Source organism: Mytilus trossulus, chromosome 14 (genome assembly GCF_036588685.1).
Source record: "Mytilus trossulus isolate FHL-02 chromosome 14, PNRI_Mtr1.1.1.hap1, whole genome shotgun sequence".
Classification (NCBI taxonomy): domain Eukaryota; kingdom Metazoa; phylum Mollusca; class Bivalvia; order Mytilida; family Mytilidae; genus Mytilus; species Mytilus trossulus.
This window is the reverse complement of record NC_086386.1, coordinates 11,522,523-11,542,431: the sequence shown is the minus strand read 5'-3', so window position 1 is coordinate 11,542,431 and position 19,909 is coordinate 11,522,523. Positions and strand designations below refer to the sequence as shown.

The following is a 19,909-nucleotide window of genomic DNA, read 5'->3' as shown; positions in this document are numbered from 1 at the left end:
TTGTTTTTAAATTTTATTCTTTTTTGCACCATTTTTGCATTTTAAAAATATATAAATGTATAAAACTTTTTTTTTCATGCTTACTGCATAGAACAAGTACAATCACATTTTGCCATACAAAACAGTTGTTAAATCTAACTAAGTGCTTTAAAATCAATAAAACTGTATGTATCTTTAATTGTGCATTAAACACATTACTTAAACTGCAATAAGTCTGTCTTTCTTAATTTATGCTCAGTTAAGCCATGGTCAGGAGAAAGTTTGCCAAAATATTATGGGTTTCCAGAAGTTGTTCTTCAAATGTGAGATCAGTAAAAAGTACAACAATTTTGTTTTCAATATTCTTACTTGCTTGGGCCTTCCTTTAATGGGGTTATAAAAGGATAGGTTGGTCATGCAAACTCCCTAAATGTTATAATTTTATTACATTCAAACAAAATGTAATAAATTTTAATTTGAAGTATGCACTAATTTTCAGAATTTTTGTGACATGCAATCTTGATATGAAAATCGTTCCATTTTTGTCATTCAACAATTATTTTGTATGGCACTACACATAATGTCAATAAATAATAGATATATTTACACATAACAATAATATCCGACAATGTTAAATTTTAACATAATCAACAGATTAATAACAATACTGACTCAACAGTATGGAGGGATAATTAGTATAGTTATTGCACAACTTGTAATTATAATTTGGTCGTTAAAAAAATATGTACAATACCGGTAACTAACACAATTTGCCATTTGATAAAATCAAACAATGTAAGTTAAATAAAAATATTTTACAATAAAAAGCTTCTTCGATTCCAGAAATAAATAAATACACATTTTGAAAGCTATTTCTTTTAAGATATTTTCTCTAATCCAACATTAATCTCAATCCAAAGAATTCCTGTTGCCCATTATATAAAAAATTAAAATAATGTGTCATTTATGTAAACTTAATAAATAGATAAATAAAGTTGAAGGTAAAATTTGTTCGTCATTTTTTTTTAAATGTTTCAACATTTGTTTTTAATTTTGGCAAGTAGACAGGCACAACCATAATAGGGTATATATTATTTTTTTATCTTTCCTCTACTCAAAGAAAGAAGGTGCTAGATTAGATAAATATATTGTTTGTGAATGATCTTTGGAAGTGAAATATTCCACCTTTCTTTCTATCACCCTGGGTCTGTGTTATATAAAGAATAAATACAAGTGTAAGTAAATGGGTACTAAAGTTTGTTAAAATAAAGAACATGAATAACATATTTTAAAAAAACATAAACAAAATCTGTTGTTTAAAGTTAGAAATGGACTGAAAATATTCTTGAGGGAAATAATGTTCTAAAAATTAATTTAAAAATGTGAAATTGAAACAAAAATTAAATTAAAAATAAACCAGCTGGCAACTACTGTCTATTTTAAGAACAGTCTTTAACAGATACATCCAAGCTCCATTTTACATTTATTAAAAATATTCTTCAACAGTTTAACTGTTGAATCCTAAAATTTCAAATAATTGAAATAAATTAAATAATAAAACATTAAATATTTGTTTGCATCTCTAAGTTATAATACTATCACACTTTAAGCTATCTGCCCTCTAACAACTACACAACAACAATCATACAACACTGACACATTCACACATTTATTTCCAATTACAGCTTCTTTTTTATATCCTTCGTATCAGGTACACATATGATTTGCATTGATTATCAACAAACATACACATTTATAAAAATGTAACAGAAATCATTGTCAACAAAAGAGGAAAGATTTAGTACAGAGAAACAATAACAATAAGATTTCCAGAGTATTGTATATAACTGCTGCCTACATTGGAATAAGGGAGATTGAGTTCATTCAGCCGTAATGGAACATCTTCTAGGTAATACACAATAACTCCAACTGTCATATTCTTTCTTTATAACCGGGGACTCATCAGAATCACTTGTAGATCTGAAATAAGAAAATTGATTTTCAAAAAATAATGATCAGTATGTTATAAATACATTATAAAAAAAGGTACTGGAAATTTCATGTTTTCTGGTTTTGTGTTGATTGGATGTTGTCTCATATCTAATACTGTCATTTATTCAGATGTTCAAGAATCAATTTGAGCATGTACATAAAATGATTGCCTTGTGTTGACCGTACCAATTCCAAGTTAATCTTGAACTGTAAAAATTGTATTGGCAAGTATGAAGCACACTGAATAACAAGCATGAACTTTAAATTTATACAAAAACATGAAAGTTTTTGTCAGTTGAACACCTAAAATAAGAACTCAATGATATATACATAGTAGTGTTTCTTAAAGGGCTATTCCAGAAAAAAATGTATGGGCGGTAGGGGGGTTGGAAGGCACATTGTATTAATAATACATGGGTGATGGGTTTCAGAGCAACTTTTGACACTATAATGCTTTATAATTCTCAATTACATTACAATTGTCTGGGTGGTGGGTGCTGTCAAAAAACTGAAAAACTGCCTTTCTATACCCCCCCCCCCCTACATCTATTTAATTTTTTTCTGGAATAGCCCTAAGAAAAAAATAAACTATTCCTGTTAATGTGTTCATAACTTTGTTTGAATACATAAAATGTCTTCAGGGTTTTTTTTCACACTTAATTGACTGCTTTCCTTTTTTTTCTGATTATTTTAAGTTTGGTGCAATTTTTTCTACTTCATGCACTGTGCACTTTACTTTGAAAGATACTTTGTCAGTTATGAAGAACATGCTCTCTAACCTGACTGAAGTATGCTAACAGACATGTGATAAAATGATGGTCTACTCACACATAAATTGTAGTGACAGGGTTTTCATAAATAGTGGGTAGATCTGTATCTCCATAGGCACTAGGTCTTGTCATCAAGTTGATCCTTGGTTGAGGTTTTGGCAAGGGGAGACAAGCTGGATGACTGCTTGGATAATTACAATAGTTATATAAAATCTTCGTAACTGATTCATAGCACTCATAAAACTCAGAATCTCCAACCTGGAAAACAAAATTAAACACATTTTGTGTTACATGTATAAGAATTATTACAAATGGATAACAGATATAACAACTGATCACTTGAAGATTGAAGAAATTTACATGCCCATCAACTGGTATGAGATAGCATTAAGCAGATTTGAAAATTGGCATCAGAAGTCAGTGCATTATTTCTGGCTTTATTTTAAACATTTTTTTCTTAAATTGTCTGCTTGTAAGTTGTAAGCAGAGTTGACCATAGATGAGTTTTGCTAATATGAGGCAGGCATAACCTGTGAATGGGGACAAAGTCTGATTTTTTTTTTTAAATCAACAATGTTAAAAAGAGAAACGTAAATACCGTAAAGTTTCTGATTTTGGTTCTGTTGTTAGGGATTTTAGTTGTGACATCATTTAAGTTATGACGTCATATTCAATGTAAACAAAGAAACGTTGTCATCAGGTAACATTTTTTTAATAACAAACGTTGTTTTTTTTAAATGAATTAGTATTAGTTCCTTTCTTAGACTGATAATTATACATGTTATTCAGTCTCATGTTAACAAGACCGGAAACGGAAGTAGATTTCTGCGCTGATCCGGAAATTCAAAAACACGACAAACAAAAAGAATTGAACGATTTTGAGTTCATTAGTACAATGAAAAATTCAGGAAATTTTCTCGGATTTTTTTTTTATTTATTGAATTTTCTACTGTAATAGGGGACTGCGTCCGGGTCTGCATCCCCATATTATTTTAGGTCACTCCTAATTATATTTATACCTCATCTTCATGGAATCATGTGTTTCTGTATTTATACCTCCTTGGGTTTCATATATTTGACTTTGAGAGTTGAAGACTAATGTAGATTCAGGAAAGCTATTAGGGCCCACTTATGTCAGACACATAAAATTTATAGTGTTGTTTTCATATTTTTTTCTAAATCAAGATGGATCAGTTTTACTTATATATGAAAATCTACGAACAACAATTACTATAATAGTATTGACTTCTAAGGCTGTACAGTGACCTATAGTTGTTAATGTCTGTGTCCTTTTGGTCTTTTGTGTATAGTTGTCTCGTTGGCAATCATACCACATCTTCTTTTTTATATATTCTATATCAAGACTTACATCACATAGTTCATGAAGCTGCAGAAGACAGAGACTTAAAGCTGGTGTTAACAGATCACTTTCTTTCAAATGTAACTGTACCAAGGAAAGGCAAAGAGTTGGAATCTGAAATAAAGAAACATACATTTACATGATGTATTGCAGCCTGTAGCTATTGGGCATGGCCATAGTGGCATGAATCAGATTTTTGGAATTCCCGAATCAGCAATGAGCTTGAATAGAATTTTGGAATTTAAAAAAAAGTTCAATGGTGTCTTTGAAGAAAATCTGCTGGTCCTCACTTAATTTTATTACAAAATGCCAAAATTATGCTTTGGTGGTCAAAACAATCTTCCAGATATACCATACATGCAGTTTATTTTCCTAATCATGATCTGATTTATTTCATTCAGAAAACAAACATGACAAAGATACAAATTTCAGTCTATTATTAGTAATGACATTTGTATCCTGATACACTTGTCAAAACACTCATATTAAAAATTCATGAAATGATATTTAAAATACCTCATCCCAAAACAAAAACAAATCTTTTAGAATTACAAAATTCATCAAGAAAGAAAAATCTATTTTGAATAAATCACATCCTACAGGGGGTAAATCTACATCTGTTTTCAACAAAGGAAGGCTGACATTTTGTTTTGTTTTTGACACTGCCATAAAAAAGTAAAATAACCACATCTGTTTACATTCCCAAGTAGTACAAATATACAGATAGGACTTAGTAGTGACACATAACAATTTCTCATCAAGCATATTATAAACCAAAAAACAGCTATACATGTTATAATAAATAGTTGACACAGCATAGGTTTCTGACACAGAATGAATGTGTTCTAATGAACTTAAAATTTTTGTTTTCTCTTAGAGCAATTCACTATGCTGTTGAATATTAATCCTCTCAAAAAAATGTTTGAAGAAATTTTCTTTTTATTTATGAAATTTCAAATGAGAAAAATTGAACCCAATTTTTTAATCACATCCCCCTTTCCCTTATTCCAAAACTAATTTCAATTAAAATATTCTAATGGAGTTTGCAACAATTACTACTCATTTAAATACATCATAAAATATTAAGATGTAAAAAAACTGCTTGTTATCACTGAATGGTAAAGATTATTTAAATTTATCAGTTGGTAGTAAAAAGTGAATATACATTGTATATTGTATATAACAAAGATTTAAGTTAATTCTGGACAAAGAAAGATGACTCCAATGAAAAAAAAATCTTGCAGATATTTCTTGCTTACTATACTGGACAAAGAAAGATAACTCTTAATTAAAAAAAAAATTGGCTATTTCACAATATTGTGAAATTAGATATTTCTTGCCATTGCACAATACTGTGCAATTGAAAAGACTTGCTATTGCACAATACTTAATATAATAATTTTAGATCCTGATTTGGACCAACTTGAAAACTGGGCCCATAATCAAAAATCTAAGTACATGTTTAGATTCAGCATATCAAAGAGGCCCAAGAATTTAATTTTTGTTAAAATCAAACTTAGTTTAATTTTGGACCCTTTGCACTTTAATTTAGACCAATTTTAAAACTGGACCAAAAATTAAGAATCTACATACACAGTTAGATTTGGCATATCAAAGAACCCCAATTATTCAATTTTTGATGAAATCAAACAATGTTTAATTTTGGACCTCGATTTGGGCCAACTTGAAAACTGGGCCAATAATCAAAAATCTAAGTAAATTTTTAGATTCAGCATATCATAGAACCCCAAGGTTTCAATTTTTGTTAAAATCAAACTAAGTTTAATTTTGGACCCTTTGGACCTTAATGTAGACCAATTTGAAAACGGGACCAAAAATTAAGAATCTACATACACAGTTAGATTCGGCATATTAAAGAACCCCAATTATTCAATTTTGATGAAATCAAACAAAGTTTAATTTTGGACCCTTTGGGCCCCTTTTTCCTTAACTATTGGGACCAAAACTCCCAAAATCAATACCAACCTTCCTTTTATAGTCATAAACCTTGTGTTTAAATTTCATAGATTTCTATTTATTTATACTAACGTTATGGTGCAAAAACCAAGAAAAATGCTTATTTGGGTCCCTTTTTGGCCCCTTTTACCTAAACTGTTGGGACCTAAACTCCCAAAATCAATACCAACCTTCCTTTTGTGGTCATAAACATTGTGTTTAAATTTCATTGATTTCTTTTTACATAAACTAAAGTTATTGTGCGAAAACCAAGAATAATGCTTATTTTGGCCCTTTATTGGCCCCTAATTCCTAAACTGTTGAAACCAAAACTCCCAAAATCAATCCCAACCTTTCTTTTGTGGTCATAAACCTTGTGTCAAAATTTCATAGATTTCTATTAACTTAAACTAAAGTTATAGTGCGAAAACCAAAAAAATGCTTAATTGGGCCCTTTTTGGCCCCTAATTCCTAAAATGTTGGGACCAAAACTCCCAAAATCAATACCAGCCTTCCTTTTATGGTCATAAACCTTGTGTTAAAATTTCATAGATTTCTATTCACTTTTACTAAAGTTAGAGTGCGAAAACTAAAAGTATTCGGACGACGACGACGACGCCAACGTGATAGCAATATACGACGAAAATTTTTTCAAAATTTGCGGTCGTATAAAAACTACTTCAATAGTGTACTTACAGTATAAAGCACACAGTTATTGTAGTTTATGCAAACTTCAAACTTTTGGAGAAGGTCATCTAGTAAAGAGCTTGGAAGACTTGGATTGACTTTACTCATTATATCACAGATGTGTTTAAGAATACTAGAACAGGTAACAGGCCAGAGTTTCCAGTTCATCTTTTGTAGTACCACTAGTTCCATTCTTTTTAAATCTGAGGCTTTCCACATCTTTCTGTGAATGTGGGACAACTCTGTAGCTGATGGGGTATCCTGAATTATACAACATACATGTAGTAGAACTTTAAATTTCAGTAAGATACGGTAGTCTTTTATATTTTAAACACACAATTATCATGATTATTTTGTCATATTGGCTACTTTTCATTAGGATTAATAATGTATACTTCCTGTGTTACATTTTCTTTCCATACCAAGTTCATCTCTATATTTGCTGACAAAGCTATGAAATTTCAAAATAGTTTAACAAGTTTGATGCCTCACTTTACCTGAAATTATTGGTTCAAATCCTTTGAGCTAAGAACCTGCTGTTTAGTACTATCTATTACTATTGTTGAGATATGCTGAAGCCAGATTTTTTTTGATTTTCAGATTATCATTCATCAATAAATTGTTCCACAGTAACTTTATATTTTCTTTTCAGGAAGAAAAGACAAATAAAAAGTTACTGTGAAAAATTTAATGTTGGGGAAAGTAACAACACATTTGTAAGTCACAAGATTTGAATTTGTTGACATAATTTAGAATTCCTCAATATTTTATAAATGAGCTTACCTCCGGTTCCTCATTAATCTTTGTAGAAATATAATGACAAGCTGCAACTAAACATGACAGGTATTTGTTCTGAACCTGAAACATGTGAAAGGAATAAAATATTATTGTTATACATAGTTCAATACTGTATAGTTATTAATTGTTTAAATGGTGACATGATGTAAATAAAGGAATGAACATGGAAAGACTGATTTTTTTTACATTTCAGTTTATTTATCTGTAGCCAATAGAAGAATATTTTGTATTTTTAATTGTAATGCTATCAATTGCATTCAATTTACATGATTTAAATACATGTGTAGAATCTTTGGTGGCCAATTACAGACATGTGTAAGCAAAACGATTTCTCTTGTTGACTCCTTAGTTGTGAATAAAGAATAATTTTTTGTATTTTATTAATTTCTTGATTTGTTTTTTGAATACTACATGTAGCTAAGCCTACATGTAAAATTTTAACCTGCATTAATTTGTTTTGTGGAAATTTACTATGCTTATCATTTGAACATGTACATTAACCTTCAATTCAAAAATCTAAGACAAATATTATTATTTAGTACATTGTAAAATGTATATCTAATTTGCATACCTTTACTTTTGAGAGAACAAAGTCTAAATACTGTACAGCTGTTGCAAATGTTTGTGAGCTGAAGTTGTAGAACTGATTCAAACATCTCATTGATGACACTGCATTGTCTCTCTGGTCATTGTCTGTCTTATTCTCCAACTTCCCAGCCTAGAATTATATAAAGTATAAATTATAAAGTGTCCCCAGTACATGATGCCCCACTAGAACTGTCATTTTCTATGTTCAGTGGACAGTGAAATTTGGGTTAAAACTCTGATAGGGAACATGTGTTCTAAGTTTCAAGTTGAGTAACTATACATCATGCACATGTCAAAACAAAGACTATTTTTCAAGTGTAAGAACTACTTTTTAATTCAATGCAATGGAACATATCATAAAAGCAACAATATTTCCCACAACTGAATATTTGAGTATGTTCAAATCAAATTTCATAAAATTGACAGTTATGTCATGAATGTAATTCAAATTAGAAAGAAACTCACCAGATTTTCTCTGAATGGACACTTTGCCAGTTTCATCAAATCATTCATCAGATCTTGATACAAGACAGACTCCTAAATTAAAACAAAAATATGTGTGTTGGCTAGGTCATCTCAAGTTTCTGAACAATTGCTTATTATAGTATTATACATTGTATGATTAAGTAGGCTATTAAATAAGACACTTCTGCTAAAGTGTTGCAGTTGGTACACAGCCACTTTATCTCAAATGAAGTGAAATTTTTAGCGTGAACATTTGGTAGTGAAAATGGAAGTGGAGACAACTATTTGTGCTTTTTTCAGTAAAACTTGTTTTTCTGATCTGGAACATGCTTAAGCAATAAGTTTCATTTGAGACTATTAGTTGGCATATTCCAAATGACAGATTTTTTTTAATAAAGAAAGCAAGTATTTTCTATCTTTGTAGTGTAGCATAGCATGTAATAGTACATTTTTAAAGATGTACAATTTAGCTTAGCAAGAACGTTGATATTTCTTTTAGGTATGACAAATATGTAGGAATAAGCACAAAAAGGGGGATGTTCATCTTTCATATCTGGTCCTTCCACCCAAAATAATGTGCTTATTTTGTTCATATCAATTAATATAATTAAGAAATAATTCCTTCATGTCATGCTCTATGCTCATTTTAACATGGGTAGGCATTAAATTTGTCGATATTTTACACTGAGCGTTAGATTCTAATAGGACAAATGCAGTATTTTTATAGGTCGAAGCGTAAGAAAATACACAAAAAAACGTTTGGCTTTTCCCGTTTCCTCACCGAGGAGTCTGTGCATTACAATTCATATTTGGTTAGTTTAAAAACCACAAGCAGGGTAAATATATGCTGTTTTATAAAAATATATGATAAAAATTTATGCTAGCAGCTTAAATGTATACATTTTAAAGGATAACGATGGAAATAACGTTTACATACACAGTAAGTTCGTGCGCATGTGTCAAACATATTTTTTTTGCTAATTAGAACATGGCTTTGTTTACAAAGCGTAATAAGGACTTCATATTAGAATCTAAATTAATAAAAAGAAATTAATTTTAATCTCAAACTGTTTATATTATTGACCTAATATATTTGAATAAACAAAGTTACATGATGAAAGAACAATTTCTTAATTATTATATTATTTTTACCAACATTCCACAAAATACTTTACATTACCTACATGCATATGAAATAAACATGTCTTTATTGTAAAAAATCATGTTTAAACTACTATAAATGAATAACACATGTTATGTCTGTCAATCAATGCTAATAACACTTCATTTCCTTTCATGTAACATAGATCTTTAATTTGATCAGATAAAATATAATTGAATAAAAAAATTCCACAGGCAATTTAATTCCATTTTAGATAATTAAAAGTGTTATACATTGTATTGTAATCAATGTTAATAAGTCATAAAAGTGGAAAATACATAAACTACAGTCCAGACTATATATTTCAAGATGTTATTGTACACTCTGACAGTTTACTGTTACAAGAGGCAGTAAAAAGGATTGACTTCAAAATTAGAAAGGTATCATAACATCTGTTCCAACATGTACAGGAGAAGGTATTTTTAATAACAAAGTTTCCAGTGGAACTTCTGTTAGGCGGAAGAAATATACATTGACATATCAATATATCAATTTATATATAAAAGAATATGTAAAAGTTAGAATCATTTTTTTGTGTGACTAAAAGCTGAACTAACAAAATGCAAATGATTGTTGTTGTTTTCTCTCTTAAGTTTTCTAGTTTATATTTACAAAAAACAAATCTGTATCTGTTCCTCATTTGAATCAAATGCTTACAAAAAAAATTAAAGATTTCTTCTTTCAATAAATAGTATTTTCATTATATAATTTATTTTTCATTAAATAAACAAAGCATTCGTGATAAGTTCAAAATTTAAAGAAATTTATAAAAAAAAAAAACTGACATTTATAGTATATTTCTATAGTCAGGTAATTTATATAAGTGTGGCCCCCTTAATATATCAACAAATTCTAAATTATATAAATTTGCTATTTGATTAGGAACATTTTTTTTTAATTTTCTTAGTAATTTTTACCTTTGTTGTATTGATAAAGTTGGTATTTGGTCATACCGGAAACCGGAAATATAGATCAGCTGACCGCGGGAACTTGACGATTCGAATGAGTGACTTGCAAACAACCTCTGTGTCTAGACGTATAACTTAGAACTAGAGACTTGATTGATAACCTAGTTGGTTGGATACTCCCGACTAAAAGGTAACTCATATATTCACACATTCACACATATTCGTACATTCACCATTCGCCCATTTACAACATTGGTAGTGCGGGTGTGTGCGTGTATCCATACGTACATATATACTCGTTGATGTTGTGATCAAACATTGTAATTTTTCACTATTTTTAGTAAATAAAAATTATCTTTCTAGTGAAAAGTATTTGGAATTGTGTTGATCGCGTTGCGTTCATTTGTATATGTGCCGTTGTACACATATTTTGACCGCATATGAAACACTTGTTGACGGATGCTCTGACAACAAGATACGTGTAGTTTGACGTATTTATTTTGATCATATAGAAAATATATTGTTGACGGATGCTCTGACATCAATATTTTTCTATTTCCAAATATTATTTTTTCGTGATTTTTGTTTGTTTTACGTGATTTTCGGTTTTCTTTGGTTACCATGGCTATGAATATCAACACCGCAACATATGATGATTTATTGTTGCTCGAGAACATTGGAAAGTCAAGGGCAAATGTTATTTTGCAGGAAAGAAGTAAAAAGAAAATATTGTCAATACAAGATTTAAAATTGATACCTGATATACCTGAAAATGTATGGGACAACCTTATTGATACAGGGAAAATTAATTTTGAACCAGAAGAAGGTTCGCTCAAATTTAATCAGGAAATGCAAGAATATGTCAGAAGTTTACAAGAAAATCTGCGAGATAAAGACAAACAATTACAAAGTTTTAATGCTGCAATTGAAGAACAAGGGCAAGAATTTAAGACGCAAATAACAGATATAGAGGCACAGCATCAGAAGAACATAGCAGAAATACATACACAATTTGAAGAAAAGCTGGTGTATATGCAGAATCAATTCAAAGACAACATGGACAAAGAAAAGCTATTTAGAGAAGAAAGGGAGCACCACTGGAATAAAAGAGAAAAGGAACTGGTTCAAAAGCATGAATTAGAATTAAAAATTAATCAGATGGCACCTTCAGGGGTATATGGCAAAGACCCAACATTATCTGAAATTTCAGTACCTAGTAAGACAGTATTGCTTAAGCATCAGACAATTCCTATAAAAGAAGAGGTTAAAGAAAATAAACTACCAACAAGCACTAAGAACCAGTCAACTGAAGATAGATATGTTAAAAGTTCGATAGAAGGACCGTTAACACCAAAAATGTCCACTTTTGATGGCAAAGCAGATTGGCGCCCATATTTCGCACAGTTTTGTCATATTGCCAAACGCTGTAAATGGTCAGAACAACAGAAGTTAGATAATCTAATTGTCTGCCTTCGTGATAAAGCACTTAAATTCTACAGTTCAAGACCAGTAGAGATAAAGGATAACTTTCAAGTACTATGTAAGAAGATGAATGACAGATTTGGAAGGAAGGACTTACCGCACATCTTGAGGCGTCAATTGCAAGAAGCTAAACAGGGATCAGACGAGTCACTGGAAGAGTTTGCAGATAAAGTTCAGGAATTAGCCACAGATGGATACCCTGAATCTCCAGATTATTTCATTCAGATTGTAGCTGTAGATGCTTTTCTTAAAGGATGCGCTGAAAAACAAGCAGCATTAGTAGCTATGGATAAAAATCCAAGTTCTTTAGATGAAGCCACACAGTATATGAAAAGTGCAATTACTAATCAGAGGTTAATAATGGGAAGCAGAAAAACAACTGATATCAAGAGAGTAACATTTGAGGACCCTGCAGAAATAAAAGAGTCAGAGGCTGTTATTAGGGCTATATATAGGGAGAAGCCACAGTCAGAATCATCCAAAATGGACATCAGAGTTAAGAAAAATGAAGACGACATACAAGAAATGAAGAAGTCATTGTCACAGATACTAAACATCTTGAAAGGAAAAGAGGAAAGGTCTAGATCTCCAATAGCTTTCAGAAAAAGCTCACCTGCACCTAGTCCAGATAGGAAAAGAGTAGAGAATAGTACCTGTTTTGCATGTGGGAATCTTGGACATTTTGCTGCATCTTGTCCTAAAAGAAATTTTGACAGAAGTAGGTCACCATCACCCAGAGTAAGAAGCACAGATGGTCATTTAAACTACAGCGGGTTGAAAATTTAGGCCAATTTTCAACCTATTACAATTTAGAGAAAAGGCCGCCTGAACATGATGTTAAGAAAAAAGATGAGGATACACACAAGATTTATGAAGTCACTTTATATGAGAAAAATAGCTCTACTATTCGTCAGAAAAAATCTTTAATTTTACCAATTAAGATAGGTAGTATGACAATTAATGCAGTTATTGACACAGCAGCTCAAGTCTCAGTTTTGAATAGGACAGTTTACGATAAAATGAATCCTAAACCAAGATTAACAGACTATGTTAATTTGAAAGGAATAACAAAAGACAGTCACATGCTGGCTAGGGTAGCAAATGATATTCCTATAAAGATTGGAAAGACATTGTCTAATTGGAACATGGTTATTGCTGATATTCCAGATACAGTACTTCTAGGAATAGACTTCCTTGAACATAACAAAGTAATAATTGACTTGCAGAAAAATTCAATACAGCTTAACAATGAATTTTTACCTCTGACATTTATTAAAGATGAAGAAAACACAGAAGTCAAGATATACAGAATAAAGCTGACTGAGAAGGCCATTGTTCCTCCTTTTTCAATGAGATATGTACATATTGGAAGTGATTCTGAACCTGAATCAGACTTAGTAATTCATCCTCAGAAAGATTTAAAAGGATTACTAGCACCACATATTGTATGTAATAAAACTTCTCCTATAGCGTTACTGAGGAATCCTACAGAACGTACAATTATGCTTCGAAAATATCACACTTTTGGCACAGGAGTAGAAGTAGAAGAGATCCTTGACGCAGCACTTGAAGTTGAAAGTATCAAAGTTAACAGACTAAAAACAGAAGAAAGACAAAGTGTCCAGGAGGAAACAATTGAAGACTTAAATTTAAAACTTCCGGAACATCTTAGACAACTGTTTAAGAACTCATCAAATAACTTAACATGTAAGCAAGCTATGAAATTTTTTGAACTTTTAATTGAATTTCAAGAAATATTTGCAAAAAACGATTTTGACCTGGGACTCTTCAATGGGGCAATAAAACATGAGATACAGACAGAAGGCCCTAAACCAGCAAAACAGAAGTTGAGAAGAACACCATTGAAATTTGAGAAAGAGGAACATGAACATATACAACAAATGTTAAAGAAGGGTATCATACAACCTTCAATATCTGATCACGCAGCTAGTCCAGTATTGGTTCGCAAGAAAGATGGTGGACTTCGCTACTGCATTGATTACCGTCCATTAAACCAGATCACAATTAAAGACGCATTTCCGATAGCAAATATATCAGATTGCTTAGATACATTGAGAGGGAGTACTTTAATGAGTTCTTTGGACATGGCGGCAGGATATTGGCAGCTGGAGATAGCAGAGAAAGACAGATACAAGACTGCATTTATCACCAAATATGGTCTTTTTGAACATGTAAGACTGAGTTTTGGTCTATGTAACAGTCCAGCCACTTTCAGTCGAGTTATACAACTTGTCCTGCAAGGTCTCACATGGATTGAGTGTCTCGCTTACTTAGACGACGTCATCATCTTAGGAAATGGTTTTGAGAAGCATCTAGAAAATATCAAGAAAGTACTGAGAAGATTCCAGCAATATAACTTGAAGCTTAAACCACAGAAATGCCATTTTTTTCAAACAGAATTAAAATTCCTGGGAAAGTTAGTCAGTGCAGATGGTGTCTCTGTGAATCCGGAGAATATTCAAGCTGTTTCAAGTTGGCCTATCCCAAAGAACAAAAAAGAGGTTGAATCATTTATTGGATTTGCAAATTACCATAGAGACCACATAAAACAATTTGCAGAGATGGCAGTTCCTTTACATACGCTTACTGGATCGAAGGCAGAATTTCATTGGAATTCAGAACAACAGACAGCATTTGAAGACCTTAAGCTAGCATTAATTCAAGCAGCTACATTGAGCTATCCAAATCCAGATGATTTATTTATGTTAGATACAGACGCATCTAATGTTTGTATTGGCGCAGAATTAACACAGATACAAGATGGACAGGAAAAGATAATTAGTTACGCTAGCAAAGTTTTGACTCCTGCTCAGAGAAAATACTGTACCACAAGAAAGGAATTGTTAGCTATAGTGACATTTACAAGACAATTTAGGCACTATCTTCTTGGTCGATCATTTATACTAAGAACAGATCACAGTAGTCTCACTTGGTTGCTAAATTTCAAAAATATTGAGGGACAGTTGGCTCGATGGATTGAAGAGTTATCTCAATATAACATCATTTTACAACATAGACCAGGGAAAAAACATATAAACGCAGACGCCCTATCAAGAATACCTGATGAAACAGAGAACTGCTTTAACTACAAGGCTGGTATAGATATTGATTCCTTACCTTGCGGTGGTTGCAAATTTTGTCGTCGTGCTCAAGAACAATGGAAAACTTTTGAGGAGGATATAGATTATGTGACACCATTGGCTGTACGTAGAGTAAATGCAGTACCAGACTTACCTGTATGGATTGGACAAATACCTAGAGAAGAAATAAAACAATGCCAGTTACAGGATCCAGACACGTCATTACTGCTGACATGGTTACAAGAAAATTACTCGCCTTCAAGAAATGAATTGCAATTGTGTAGTCCGGCTGTTAAACATTTTTGGCAATGTCAGTCCCAACTAAGAATACAAGATGGTATTTTATACTACTGGTGGGAAGATCCAATATTACCAAAATTGTTGTTAGTTGCTCCAAAAGCACTACATAAAGAATTTTTGGAGAATTGTCATAGTCGTAAATTTTCAGGACATCTTGGACAGGATAAGACTCTGGCAAGACTTAAAAAACAAGTAGTTTGGCATCATATGAGGGAGGATTGTTTGTTGTTCATCAAGACTTGCAAGATTTGCAGTATGAATAAAAAACCAAATATCAGACCAAAAGCTGAACTTGGACAGTATTTATCAGGAGTACCTATGGGTAGAGTTCACATGGATTTACTTGGACCACTTCCAGTAACCAAACAGAAAAACAAATATGTACTCATGATTGTTGATCAATTCACCAAGTGGTTAGAATGTTTTCCAATTCCTGGTCAAACTGCTGAAATAGTTGCCAAAGCAGCAGTTGATGGTTTTATCTCCAGATTTGGGTGTCTGTTGGAAGTCCATACCGACCAAGGCAAGAATGTGGATGGTAATTTAATGTGGAACCTTTGTGAGCTGTTAGAAATTTCTAAGACAAGAACCACAGCCTATCACCCAGCTTCTAATGGACAAGTAGAAAGGTATAATCGTACAGTTCTCCAAATAATTAGATGTTTTTTAAATAAGAAACAATGTGAATGGGATGTGCATCTGCAACAATTAGTAGGAGCCATCCGTGCTACAGAGAACAGACAAACAGGATTTACACCAAACGTTATGATGCTGGGACGTGAAGTTTTCCATCCGATAGATTTAATGTTAGGAACATCAAGAGATACTGCTAAAGACCCACCAGAGTATATTAAACAGTTAAAGGAGACATTATATGAAGTTCATGAGCTGGCAAGAGTTAATTTACAAAGAGCCCAGAAAAGACAGAAGAAGGACTATGATTTAAAAACCAACCAACAACAGTATGATATTGGTGATATAGTACTTAAGATAAACTCTGCTACCAAAGTGGGTCAGACCCCAAAGTTTAAACAACCCTGGAAAGGACCTTATATCGTCACGAAAGTAAAATCCCCAGTACTATATAAGATACAAGACAAGAAAACAGAGTCTGTGGTTCACCATGACCGACTTAAGATGTGTTACTTCACAGAACTTCCCATTTGGTTAAAAAGATTGAGAAACAATATTTTACATGACACGGACAGCAACGTACCAATAGAGAATGAAGATTCAGAAGATTTGGATGATATTTATGATATTTCTGGACTATTTACTAACCCAGATACGGTGTCGGATTCTCTGACATCGGAACCTGATACTAATTTTACACATGATTTACAGGATATCACTCTGGAGTCGGATACTCTGACCCCAGAACAGGGACATAGACCCGTTATCCAGAATATAGACGAATTGTTAGACCACGCTACTGACCTGGATCATACATTTATATATGATGTCGAAGAAAATAACGCAGACACATCTACTGCTAGTAAGGGGAGACGGAGACGTCAGGCACCAGCTTATCTTGCAGATTACGTGCAAGACTGGGAGTTAGAATAGATTATTCGTTGAAGTAGATTGGTAATGTATATATGTATAATCATTGGTTTATGGATTTTAATATTATTTGTATTCACTGAATGTTGGATTCATTGAATTTTTGCAGTATGGATGAAGACACAGACTTGGATTATGAAGATTATATCTCAGACAAAGATGAAACAGAACCACAAAAGACTGAAGCAAAACATATTAATGGGGCAACTTTAGTAAAGAAACGCGGCCGTAGCTGTCCTCTGTGTAAAGGCAAGTTCACACACCCTAGAAGGCACACTCTTCGTTCACATTTACCATGGTATTTATCTCCAAGTACGGCATGCTGGAGTTGCAAACTTCAATTTGGACAAGCAAGGTTCGTACAAATACACATGATCGAAGTTCACTCCTCGGATGATGTTGGCTGTAATTACACAGAAGAACAGTATGAACAGAAGTGGGTTGAATTGGTTAATGGATACTTAAAGCAAATATCAAATGCATTTGGATTCAAAGAAGTTACACAAGCCTGTGATTATGTAAACCAAAACAAAAAATATAGAGATTTATGTCATCAATCCACCTTCCTTGATGAAGACGTATCTCCCATTCTTTCATTCAACCGTATAAACCATTTAGAACCGGATACAGCCTATATGAAACCATACCCAGCCGTCTCTCTATCTTCTCTTCTCCATTGGAAAGTACTTTCATTACTTACTTTGGACTCGGGTTACCTTGATATATCTACAGAACAACGTCTCCAACTATACATACCTCCAGTTAAAATCAACTATGTGGATTCACATTTTCATTTGGAAAAATTAAGAAGGAGAGTCGGATCTTCTGACTTTCCGCAGTTCAACACTGATAAAGACCGGATAAAAAACTGTCTTCAATTTGGAATTTCAAATTACTGTTTCCCTAAGAAATGGCCAAGCAGTTCTGAACGCGAAAAAATTAGAGAAGATAAAAGGGTAAGATTGACTTTCGGCTTACACCCTAGAACAGTTAACCAGGAAAGCCCAAGAACTCTACAGATATGGCTAGAGGACTTAGAGGGATTGTTGGACTCCAAGAAAGTAGTTGCGGTAGGAGAATGTGGGTTAGATATAACTGACAGACCATCGTCAAAAGATTTTGAAAAACAAAAAGATATCCTGAGAAAGCAGGCAAGAATTGCAAAACAGAAAAGATTACCTGTGGTCATACATTGTCGGGGAAACTATGACACATCCAACGAATGCCTTAGATGTCTCACAGACAACTTACCTGCTGACCATCATATCCACAGACACTGCTTTAATGGATCGTATGCGGAATATATCAAATGGAAAATTGCATTTCCAGAGGTAAAATTTGGAATATCTCCTTTCCTACTCAATGAGATAAAATACCCCCAATTTAGGGAATTAGTATGCAAGATGGAACTAAGGGACCTGCTATTGGAAACAGACGCACCATACCTACCAGGAGCAGATGGAAGTACTGGTTCTCCATTGTTGGTGAAAGATTTGGCTGAAAAGATAGCCAACCTCCACAACGTCTCCACAGAGGAGGTGGCTAGGATAACAACAGATAATGCCAAGAAGTTATACCAAATAAAAGAACTGTAGATAACATATATGACTTTATGTATAGGATAGGTTTTAGTGTACAGAAGGACAGATTTTACCATTGATTGTTGGACAATTTTGTGTTGCGATATTTTTAATCTGTGGACATATGTATATAGTCTTATGGTGGAATTATAAGGAGATGATCACTCTTGCTGAAAACGGGGAGGAATGTTGTATTGATAAAGTTGGTATTTGGTCATACCGGAAACCGGAAATATAGATCAGCTGACCGCGGGAACTTGACGATTCGAATGAGTGACTTGCAAACAACCTCTGTGTCTAGACGTATAACTTAGAACTAGAGACTTGATTGATAACCTAGTTGGTTGGATACTCCCGACTAAAAGGTAACTCATATATTCACACATTCACACATATTCGTACATTCACCATTCGCCCATTTACAACACCTTTAATACCTAAATGTTTGTAACACAAATAAAACATTGAAGACGTTTTGTTGAAAAGCGACTTTAGAAAAACAAAATGGAACAAAATATTCCATTCTCAAATTTATGTAGGGGTGCAAAAAAAAGAGTAGAAATTCTACCTTTCGGTCATCTCTTTGTTCGATCTCGGAGTCTTGTGGATTGCAGGTCGATGGTAACGCCGCAACAAGTTGACCACTAACCATCTTGACTCAATTTTAAACTGGCAAATAAGCTCACACAGGTCACAACAACCACCTTTCTTTACTGTGTTAGCATGACGATTTCAGCTTCTCCTTTGTAATTTTTTTCTGGGTTGTTTTGTTGGTGGTTCTTGGCAGACGATCAGCTGTCAATATCATCTGCAAATTCAAATCTTGGCGGACAGCCAGTGATTGTAACATTCGCCGTGATTGGTTCACTAAATAACCTGGCTATCTCATTGGTCGTAACTTTATCAATTCTTCTGATCTAAAAATAAAAGTAAAGTTTGTAAATAAACAATTGAAAATCAGAATTTGAAGATAAAAGGTTATTTTGCCACCCGTATTTCTATTAAAGAACTTTATATATTCCTTTTTTGGATGCATACAACAATTCTTTACCTAGATTTGCAGTTTAACGAAAATATCTTACCAAACGGGCACCTGCTATGTTTTGACAGTTCAGTCGATACGGAGCCTGTTTACAGTCAGTGTATTCAGCATGCGCTTGAAAATTGAAGCCTCAATAGTATCCAAAGAGTTTTAAGTCAACTTGTGTAAATACAAAA

General features: G+C 32.7%; 1 protein-coding gene across 2 annotated transcripts; it reads right to left on the bottom strand.

The window, feature by feature from the left end:
- Positions 1-19,876, bottom strand: LOC134697240 (cyclin-G2-like). Of its 2 annotated transcripts, none has more exons than XM_063559387.1 (9): positions 19,774-19,876; positions 19,260-19,608; positions 8,596-8,667; positions 8,114-8,260; positions 7,528-7,602; positions 6,754-7,005; positions 4,111-4,215; positions 2,800-2,999; positions 1-1,959 (listed from the first exon to the last, which is right to left on the bottom strand). In XM_063559387.1, exons 2-9 carry the CDS (start codon positions 19,341-19,343, stop codon positions 1,860-1,862), a joined length of 1,035 nt encoding a protein of 344 aa, XP_063415457.1. In that variant the 5' UTR covers positions 19,344-19,608; positions 19,774-19,876; the 3' UTR covers positions 1-1,859. The 2 variants fall into 2 exon arrangements, with proteins under 2 accessions (XP_063415457.1, XP_063415459.1); XM_063559389.1 differs by having other exon boundaries at positions 19,743-19,801.
- Between the last annotated feature and the right edge of the window lie 33 nt (positions 19,877-19,909).